This window comes from Poecilia mexicana, unplaced genomic scaffold (genome assembly GCF_051168715.1).
Source record: "Poecilia mexicana isolate PSO_F unplaced genomic scaffold, ASM5116871v1 scaffold_17, whole genome shotgun sequence".
NCBI classification, from domain to species: Eukaryota; Metazoa; Chordata; class Actinopteri; order Cyprinodontiformes; family Poeciliidae; genus Poecilia; species Poecilia mexicana.
In genome coordinates this window covers 20175491-20186533 of record NW_028263386.1, presented here as the reverse complement: position 1 = coordinate 20186533, position 11043 = coordinate 20175491, and the positions used below count along the sequence as shown (strand labels likewise).

General features: G+C 40.8%; 1 protein-coding gene across 1 annotated transcript; it reads left to right on the top strand.

Annotated features, from left to right (window-relative positions):
* The first annotated feature begins 5556 nt into the window (after positions 1-5556).
* fitm1l (fat storage inducing transmembrane protein 1, like) lies at positions 5557-10245 on the top strand. The gene is made up of 3 exons (XM_015009521.2): positions 5557-6132; positions 6269-6482; positions 9505-10245. Exons 2-3 carry the CDS (start codon positions 6304-6306, stop codon positions 10178-10180), a joined length of 855 nt encoding a protein of 284 aa, XP_014865007.1. The 5' UTR covers positions 5557-6132; positions 6269-6303; the 3' UTR covers positions 10181-10245.
* The last annotated feature ends 798 nt before the right edge of the window (positions 10246-11043 follow it).

Below are 11043 nucleotides of genomic sequence, written 5' to 3'. Positions count from 1 at the left end.
TAAACTATATCCCTGAAAAACTCGGTGGTTGAAGATATAAACTCTTCTTAGATAGAAGGGTTTTCCTCAGGGTTTCACATTAAAACAAGCTACGTTGAGTAAAATTACTTCTACTCGCTGTTAATAAACACCTCAGGAAGGAGCCTGGTTCTGTGTCCCAGAGGTGAATTTGTTTTGTTGAGAAATATATGAATCAACTCTAGAACTAAAGAAACTACATTTTCTGACTGAAGCTGTTACAGGTTTTGATTATTACAGTGAAACATTTCCTGCTCTGACATGCGACAAGGAAAAAGCCATCACTGAGTTCAACAAAAAAAAAAAAGACAGATTACAGTTTTGAAATGCACTCGGCTGTCTGATGAGACTACACTAACAAGAGAAGTGTAGCATAGCTAATGTAAACCTAATTTCATTTTCCACAAGTGCCGGAGCTCATTTGTTTACCCACTAGCATCGCTGTCATCTGCACTGTGGCCTCAGGAGATGAATTTACATGATGTCTCTTACTGTCACTTTGTGCTAATTGGCTTTCCAATTACTCCCTGATTTACAGGGTTGGCTCTTCGTGTAAGTTAATACGTCTCACACCGTAACGTGTTCATCATTGCCAGGTTGTAAGCCTGTGGTGGTAGATCATACAGTATGTAGTAGGCAATCCATCAGCAGCCACTTTAGTGACAGAATTATAATTACCTACTCAATTTCCCCCAGTGGTTCACTAAAGTACAACTAAGACCAATGGACACACCTGAGAGAATAAGGTCAGGGTGATGAAAGTTTAAATCTGCCTGCAGCCTGATTCTGCTTACTGAAACAGGAAAAGTGTAGTAAGCACTTGCTTCAGACAAACCTGCAGATAAATGTTTGGCCTCTGGATGGTGACAACTTCAGGGATTTGTTTCGTCTCAAACCACTGGCAAGCAATTTGCTTTATTGCTTTATTTTCCCCAATACGGAAGCCCAAGTAGATTTAAGTTGTCTGTCAGGTTGATAAAAGGCATATTCTCTATTAGTTGTAACTCAGTGTTCATACTACAGTTCTTCTAATGAGAAGAAACATGTTTCTAAAAGTGAAATACTACTTTAACCCTAAATCTTCCAAGGTTACATTGCTGGAAGTAGTTAGCATGTCAATTAACGAATAAGGATCGTTTTCAAACTCATTGGGCTTTTGTGTAACAAACCCAGTTCAGTGCAGCTTTTATGAAATCTTTTTAATTGTTCCAGCCCTTGATGGATGAGATTATTTTCTTTCTAAAACACCCAAGGACTGCCACCCAGATGAAAACCCATTTGTACATGACGTAGCGTATTTGACGTGCGCTTATTTACACCAGCTGATCAGGAATTAGCTGCTTGTATTTTGATGATTCCCAGCATGTGAAGGCACGCTGATCAGTGGCTGCAAACACAACACTTTATGTATCCAAACACAACTCAAATCTCCTGAAAGTAAAGAACTGAGCATGTAAAGCACCGTGTAGACGTACCGTGTGTTTTTTTTGTTTGTTTTTTTATTTTATTTTCTGGTATGGCGAAGGAAAAGATGTCGACTTTATGCAGTATTATTCTTTAGGAATTCAGCAGGTGTCCACTTGATTAATACGGTGGTGTTATGAATATTAATAGAGGTTTTGTTTGGGGTCTTGAGTGACCTGACCTGACCCTCTGCTGCAGACCGCCCTGGCTGTGTTGGTGCTATGTGCTGGCCACGCTATCAGAGGCATTTTCCATCCGACAGCAGCTGAGGAGATAAAAGTTCATTTTTACCACAACTGATTGGAGCCAGACGCCATCATGGAGGACAGCAATTTGTGTTTAGCAGCACAGCTGTTCACTCCATGCTCTCAATGTTGGATAGAAATGTTGGTTTCAATTATTTCTGCCTTGGAAAAGTATTCACACACCCTAAACCACGTGTCAAACCTGAGGCCCAGGGGGCCAAATCTGGCCCGCCGTAGCTTTTTATGTGGCCCTCTAGACTCCAAATTACATCAATAAGTCCCCCCAGTTTTTCAGAAATGCACAAAATTCACACAAAATCAATATATCCCCTTATTTTTTCTGATTTTTACTGCAGATTTTCCTCAAAAGTGGCCAAAAACATTGTGTTTAAGTGACTGCCGCCTAAGCCTTGCTGGATGTCAGGCTGTAGCCCGTGATTTATATGGCGAGTAAAAAAAAGTCACATTTAACGTCATATATTAGCGCAAATATCGTAAAGATTTCTTACAAATATTTCTAAAGTAGCATCACAAAAGCTGTGGTTTTGATTGCAAAAAATACAGTTAGGATCAAATGTGGCACACAATGAATGTGTGCCACATTTTTCAGATTTTTATTTGTGAAAATTTTGAAAAGTATGTATTATTTTTGACCCATTTAAGTTTGTAGTTGTGAAATGCTGACCTTTTTTGCCTGAATTACTGTGCTAGTCACGTTACCCAGCTCTGTAACAACGTTTCGCATGAACACAGTCTGCAGTCAGTCAAACACATATTTATCCGTCTTTTCTTTGAAAGGGAAGAAGCACCAGGCGCTCAGCATGGCTGTCTATATCCGACCTCTCAGGCTTTTTGTTTGGATGATTATTAGCACAGCAGAGACAGACAGGCCAGCAGCTGTTTGGACTGTCAGGCTAAGTTTTATGGAGGATTAGAGGTTAAATCCTACAGCTGACAGCTCCTCTGCCTGGAGGCCACACACAGACAGGCCCCGTTATGGACCTGCCCAAAGAGAGCCAAAAGCAGAGGTGGGTGTGGAGCGCTTCCTGTTCCATTTTAATTGTATAATCAACCTTTCTGCCCCTGAGGATGTTTTTTTTTCTTTCTCAGTTTTTTTTTTCTGTGGATAAATTTGTCTGGATTTGTATATTAAATAAATCATAAACTATCAACCTGTTCACTGATAATTATCCCCTTCTTTTCATCTTTTCCTATAGGGAAATCATTGCTCACCCTGAGTCTGGTTCTGTTGGAGGTATATTCGTTTTTCAAGGGAATGATTGACTTTGTACCAATAATGTTTACTGTTAATCTTTATTTGCAAGATATTTTTTAATATGAACTATGTTGTAGTTGTAGAGATTACATATAAAGTAAGGCAAAGGGTTGTTTATGGAAGATCATAGTAAGTTTAAAGTTTGAAATAAACTGCAAGCCACAGATATTTAGAATAAATTGTAATACCCCAGTTTTTCCAGGAGGTGGCAGCGCTTTGTCGCAACTGTCTTGGTAGAAAAGGAAACTTAACAAAAGAACAATTAAATTTGCAGACGGCATACATTAGTCAGTTATTAATTGAACATTTTAATAACATTAATATTAATAGTCCAACTTGTTCACCATAAATTAAATGTGTATAAGATATGCAGACCTTTTCTTATTCATATTCACTACCTTGTTTCCGTTTTCAGCCCAGCATTTTTTTTAACTATTATGTAGTCTGATCTGTAAGATTGGATTTAATTTGCTTTTGTTGTTGTTATTATTATTATTATTATTATTATTATTATATTTTATTTTATTTTTAGTAAAGTCCCTTATGATGACATTTGTTGGTGCTAAACCAACAAACTGAATTGAATTGTAATCCAACTAAGATGCCAGCAGATGTCGACAGCAGTACAGGAACCTGTGTTGGGCCTCAATAAGAGATTGTTCAGGCTGAGGATGAACAAAAAACTAATAGCTAACCTTAAGTCACACTTATTACCCACCAATAACTTCAAAGTGTCTCAGTACAAATATGTTCTTTCTTAAGATAGTTCAACATATTTCATGTGTCATTTGGCCAACCTTTTACGTCTTTTGGTCTGGCAGTTTTCATGCCTGGATGTGGCTAGCGAAACGTAACTTAGATTACCAAAGAGATACGGTTAATCCCAACTGATATATGAATGTCCATAACCAGGACATTAAATTTTCACACAGTTTTACATTTGAGATTTTTTTGTTGTTGTTGTTGTTCTTTTTATTTACTCAAGTCAAGTCTGATAGTAAAATTTTGATTATCTGAAACATTTAGACATGATTAAAAAAGAAAACTGTAAGGAGAAAAATACTTTTTCAAAGAACCGATTGTGACTACAGTCATGCTTTAGCTATTCATCACAAAATTTAGCAAATACTTCCTTGTTCTCCTGACTGTTTTTACGTAAAAGAAACAAATTTTAACCAGAAAGATGTCGGCGTGTTGTTACAAGCGTGATACTGAACATGATCTCAGTGGTTCTTACTGGAAAGTATCACTTTTAATTCAAACATATTTGAGTTACAAAAAAAAAAAAAAAAGCTACAAGAACATGTCGTCTCTTTCTGCATGATGTCAGCTGCTCAAATGCTTTTTGGAAGGGCTTTCATTATGGGACCCCGAACTTCTTCAGCATGCCGTCAGGAAACAAGAGAAGGTAGACATTCAGCACGCAGGAAGCTGCTCCACATCTATTCCTGTCGTGGCAGCAAGAAAACAGAAAGTCATAGTAAGCATGGTTCAGCTGAGCCACACGTTTCAGAACCATGATGACAAAGAGACACTTGTAATTAACAACAGCACATCGAGGGAAGCATGCAGCTCTAAAGTGATGAGTTATATTTTATTAACAGTGCCTTGCAGATGCATTCATGTTGTCATGGTATGACTATGATCTTTATTATATTTGAATATAGAAAGTTATGTGAGAAAGTAGAAGAAGAGACATGGCTGTTAAAATGAAGGAGCTGATGTGCAGCTGGGAATAAAGTTGCAACACTTCTGAGCTTTGCCACATATTCTCATTTGGATTTAAGGTTGGACTTTGACTAGGCCATTCTGACACATTGTGATACGCTGCTACTGCAGGATTAGGGTGATTTTTCTGCTGAGCTGTGAACAGGTTTTCTCCGAGGACTAGCATCTTGCATGTGGCTCCGTTCATCTTCCCTTCCCCTGTCAGCATGATGCTGCCGCCACCATATTTTGATGTTCAGGCGATGCAGAATGTTTAGTTCTTTTCTGACACACACATTAAAAAAATATTTTTCTCAGAGGAGCTTTTTCTTATGCTTGTAAAGTTCTCTGTTCCTCGTGTCAAAACTGGATTTGTTACAATGAAGGCACCCTTCCACGAAGGTCAGAGTTTACGTGTGGACGACTATTGCATTTAAGGTGACGGGATGCCTCTTGCTGATTATGCTCAATAGTCGATGAAATGAGGGAGAGGGAGGCATGCAGGGGAGAAAGGACGATAACAGTAGTGAATTCTGTGTGTGTGTGATTGACAGAAACCGACTGCTGCAACAGCTGCGTATCAGAGCAGACACAGTGCAAAGGTTGCTGCTATTAATACACATAAACATAAGGAGACACTTTGCATGTACTTTACGACATTTGTTTAATGACTTCTTAGCTAAGCTAATATCACTGCATCGCATTATTTCTCCTTAATTCGTCATTGTCAGAAATTGTCATGTGTAGGAAAACACATCTGTGCTATGTGACACATTTAGGTCGCAGGGTATGCGTGGTGCGTGCGTGCGTGTGTGTGTGTGTATATATATGTCAGACAGAGAAGATGTTGTGATGGTTCATATTCAGCGGACAAGGGTCAGTGTCCTCTGAGCTGGACGGCTACAGTTACATTTGAAATAGAAAAGTATTCTGAGTCTATAAAAGCAGTATGCCCGGGATGATAACACAGAGGTACAAGATTAGCATTTTGTCCAGAAGCAAACTGGAGCAATAACCACAGAAAGAGCCAAACGTTCACAAGCACTCAGCTGCAGCTGAGGCCGATCAGGTTGAGTCAACGGGTGGGGGGTAAATTACATCTGAGTCAGCACTGCAGATTGCTGGAACGGAGATCCACCGGGGCCAGGTTTCACAGCGCGCAGACATTTGGACTCTGAGGAATGCTCAAAGCCAGTTGTCACTTCATTCATGTTGTGCAGCGGACACGGATGCAGGTTTACGGCCAACAACCAGAGACGTCCACTGTTTCCAGCAGCTTTGGATTAGCCGTCGAGGCGGCGAAGGATCTGATCTGGAGTTTTAAAACAGAAGCTCGCTTTGAGAAACGGATCAAGGGGGGGGGGAGTGGAGGAGGGTTCATTTCTGCATCTTTCTGGTCATGACTTGTTGTTTGCAGCAAAGGTAAATCAAAGTGAGTTATGTTTTACATATTGTACATAGTAACAGCATTAACGTTAAAATTTGACACACTGTTGAATCTGATTGGGTTTGTTTATGCTAAGACTGCTGCCCTCAAATGCTGACTCTCCTGTTTTAGTTTGGGCCTGGACTCGGTTCTGGTGTTGCTTTCAGATGTTCCTCAACACGGTGCTGGTGGTCCTGACAGACCTGGCTGCCAGGTTGCTTGGTAACAAGCTGTTCAGGCAGCATTTCCACCTGCTGCTCTCAGCTGTCCTGGTGTTCGGCCCTGCGCTGAGCCTCTGGGTTTCCCATCACAGCATCTTTGCCAAGAGAAGCCACTTCCTCTATAGGTAGGATGGATCACTTCCTGTTTATGCTTCTCAGGGTTTTTATATATTGCTAATGATGTTCTCTTCTACCACGTGACTGCAACGCCTTGTCAAACATATGAATTCCCATTTTACCCTTTTTCACATTTTGTCATGTTACAGTCACATGCTACTCTATGTATTTACTGTTTAATTTAATACTCTATTTACTCAGAATATGTGGTAGACCAACAAAAACTAGAAAATCCTTCAACTACAAATGCACTTGTGAGTCGTTTAGGATATGCTTATGCTTTGCACGTCGTCACCTTCCTAAAATAAGGGCCTAAGTTCTTTTTTGCCAAAAGTGATGACTTAGACCATCAGTTTAGGGAGGTGACAATATGTAGGGACCAGTGTTGTGTTCAAGACCACCTAACCCGAGACCAAGACAAGACCAAGACCAGAGTGTATCGAGACCGAGACAAGACCAAGACTTTTGGGGTCCGAGACCAAGTCAAGACCAAGACCGAGGGGAGTCGAGACCGAGTCAAGCCCAAGACCAGCGGCCCGCGCTACATGACACAATAAGATGTAAAATATGATCGAAATTGCTTCTCAAAATAATCTGAAAGATCCATATTACCATAAAACACCTAGATATTAAATACTTAATACATTTTACTAATATTAAATATTCCATTTATGTGCTAAAAAGTGTGATGGTCTCGTGGGCATTTGCCCATATTGCTCATATAAGAAGCCACCACTGTCTGCACCATTAAACATAGCAATTGAGGCAATGCCCTGATGGTAAATAACGCTCAACTATGAACACTGACCAAGGAGCAACAAGCAAGAAGTAACCAAACAGAAGGCGCTCATCGTGACTGTTTTCACTCTCTATCCCAGTACATGAAGCCAGGTAGTCTGACACCATGGCAGACATTGCAGCTGCCACTTTGAACAAAAACAATCAAAGAGCAATGTGCATGCTCTGCGTGCTCTTTCGTTCTTGTGTTTTAGTTATTTGTTAATTTAAATATTAACGTACATAATAAAATAAAATAATGATGCAGTGTACACAGAGCATTACAAGAACAAAGAACGGGTGTTCTGTCAGGTCAGATCACAGTGTTTCTGTCAGATCAGCATACGTTGTCAGATAGTCGTACGCTTAGCTCAGATATGCATACGCTGTCATTACCATATGACAGCGTATGCATTTAATCAGCAACATAGAATCATGACGTAGATCATCATACACTTGGTTATTAACAGTTGTATGGCATCCAGCTGCAGCCAGACCTGCTTTAAACACACTTTGAAACCACGACAACGCATGTATATCCATCTAGTTATCACATTATGTCATATTATAAACAATTTAATTACTTATTTTCGTCATAACTTGTTGCGTACACTGACAACTCCACTGATGGTCGGACTTAATGCGCATGCACTGGCATGGTACTCACTGCATGTATGCTATTCTGACAGCGTATGGCTATGTCATAGAACACCGGCTATATCTGTCAAACACGTCATTACCATAAGATTTCATTTAATCAACAACATAGAATCATGACGTAGATCGTCATACACTTTGTTATTAACAGTTGTATGGCATCCTGACTTAGCGGTTAAGTGAGTTTTACACGGGTGTGTGTTGTAGCTGACTCCAGCTGCAGCCAGACCCTGCTTTAAATACACTTTGAAACCATGACAACACATGTATATCTATATAGTTATCATTGAAAACAATTTAATTACTTATGTTCATCATAACTTGCTGCGTATGGTGAACTGACAACTCCTCCGACGGTCGGATTTCTTAATGCTTAATGCATGTATGCTATCCTGACAGCGTATGGCTATCTGATAGAACAACGGCTCTCAGTGAGTGACACTCCAGTCCTATCTAATAAGTAAAGAGCCGTGGAGAAGAATCGACTGTTTCTGAATGTCACCTCACTATATTGCAGACTTTTGGACATAGCATTGTCCCATATATGCGACAAGTCAGTCAACACCTCCGCACAATAATTCAGCACAGTGAGTGATAACATATTTCATCACAATGCTTATGTGTCTTTGTACAGCTAGCTTTGCTAACATCACGTTAACGTAGCTTACCTTCTTTGAGCTACTTTTCTAAGTGACGAAAATAGTTAGACGTTGTCCCCACCGTCTGTGAAAGCGAAGCGCTGCTGAGTTAGCTGTGGCCATCGGATTTCTTACTATTTATGCAGCGCTATTATATTACTGACGATTAGACAAACATTTTCTGCCGCTGAGAGAAGACCACTGCGCATGTCCTGGAGCGCCACGCGCGAGTGAAAGGTGGGGAGGGGAGGAGGGAGAGTGAAAGGTGGGGAGGGTGGGGGGAGTAACAGAAACACGTAGTTGCTTGAATTTTAATTGGTGCGTTTTGCATCCACTGAAAACAAAGATGTTAACAAATAAAGTGGACAGAATGCTGTACGTTTAGTGATATTTTCACAGTTGCGGTCTTGACTGGTCTTGAAATAAAATGCCGAGTCCTCAGCGCCCGAGACCGAGACAAGACCAAGACCAAATGCGGTCGAGTCCGAGACGAGACCGAGACCATCAAAAAATGGTCTTAAGACCAAGACCAACGTCGAGTACCACAGCACTGGTAGGGACTATTCTTCTTTGCCGAGCAGATGAAACTCAGTCCAACTTCAAGTCTTGTTGCATAGGCCCAGACTTGGACTACGCTCAATATGAACATTTTAAAAATGCAAAGAGAATAAAGTCTGCCTATGTCTATTTTTCCAGATAACGTGCCAGTATAAGCTCAGTACTGGAGACTTAGATTTTAACACACAGACTGACACAAGAGTAAATGAGGAAAAATTGACAAACTTCACATCATAGATACAGGTCTAAACATGTATGTAAAGGGTCACTTTGTGTTGCATATTATTTAATCAAGAATTTCCCCATGAAATGCTTATAAATGCTTATTAAAAATGCATATTCCAGGCTGAAGATAAAACCCTCCTACAGACACCGTCTGCTCCTCCTCTCTGTCCTCCAGGTTGTTCCTGCGCTCTGGTTGGGGCTGGACGTGTGTTTTCGTCGGGTCCTTCGTCTTCCTCCTCTCCTACTCCATCCGCCGCTCCGTCCTACACTCGCTCCGTCACCTCAGCAGGCTCGCAGTGGCAGGAGGGCTCTGGCTTTGCTTCTGTACACTGCTGGACCTCCTGGAGAACACCACAGGAAGCTGCTATGAACCTCTGTCCACTGGTCCAGAGGTCACCGGTGGGCAGCCTCTGCTGGTGCTCAAAGAGGGGGAGAGCAAGTCCGAGTGCCTGAAAGCTGGGATGGTGTGGCGAGGTTACGAGGTTTCAGAGGACGTCTTCCTTCTGTGTCTGTGCTGCCTGCTGCTGGCAGAGGAAACGTCGGTGTTTGGTCCGTATCTGAGGCTCGGGGGCGTCTCAGACGCCCCACTGAGGATCCTCTTTTTGCTCTGTGTTCTCCTTCTTGGACTGTGGATCTTCCTGCTGCTCTGTCTCTTAGCCTACTTCCCCCAGTTCCCCACTCAGCTGCTAGGAGGAGCGCTGGGCTGCCTCAGCTGGAGGGGACTGTATCAGGGCTGGTACCGCATGGGGCCCAGCTGGTACTGCCCAGGAAGGCCTGGTCAGGGACTGCTCAACATGAAGACCAGCAGCGCTGGTGCGGAAGACACACTAAACCACAATCATTATAATTAACCGATGAAAACAGATTCAACGCTTTGAGCTTAAACATTAAAAGTCTTTAAATCTTCCAACAAAAATTTGCCTGAAAAGTTTTGGCATTTTCTTGCACTCTATGTTTAAACCTGTCATTATTTTTGCATTAATGGTGCTTCAAACATTTTGCTTACAATTGTTGCACAATTTAAAGTGGATATATTATGCAAAATTTGCATTTTGCATGTTTTTGTGATTCCATTTAGGTCTCAATTGCTTCCAAAAACAACAAAAAAAAACCAACCCATTTTTTTTTTTGGCAATAAGTTAATATGATTCTGTTTAGTAACATTCAACAGGCACCAGGCTGTTACCTACCAACCCAAGAAGATCCACCATGTTTGGTCAGCTGGTTTTACTGTTGTACAATGGCTACAATACTCCGTCGTCGACTTACCAACCAGAAACCACTTTGCCATTTGTGCAGGACGCTCCATTTCTGCTTTTCAAGGATTAAGGTTTATATAATTTCTCTAAACATTGTTTGGGGGACGTGGCCAGCAGCAGCTTATTTGGATTTAAAGTGACAACAGACCCTAAGACATTTCCGAAAGCAACTCAAAATAGACTGATCAGACTAAAAGCTCAATATTAAAGAATTATTTTGTGCAAAATGCAATGAACATATCTGAACCTGTTCAAGTAACAAATTTATTACCAAAGTAAATAAGTATTAGAAAAGTAACATGTATGTTTGGATGTCAAACTGCTTCACAAATAGTCAAATATTTTTGCAGATAGTAATTTTACTTAAAAAAAAACATGTTGGTGACATGACTGTGTTTACGTAAGATTGTGTAGTTAGGACCCCATTTAAAAAATAACATTTATAAAAAAAAAAG

Excerpts from the sequence above, each read along its gene's own strand:
- fitm1l (XM_015009521.2), top strand. The coding sequence starts at position 6,304 with ATGTTCCTCAACACGGTGCTGGTGGTCCTGACAGACCTGGCTGCCAGG. Across the intron at positions 6,483-9,504 it reads AGAAGCCACTTCCTCTATAG|GTTGTTCCTGCGCTCTGGTT; the intron begins GTAGGATGGATC and ends TCTGTCCTCCAG.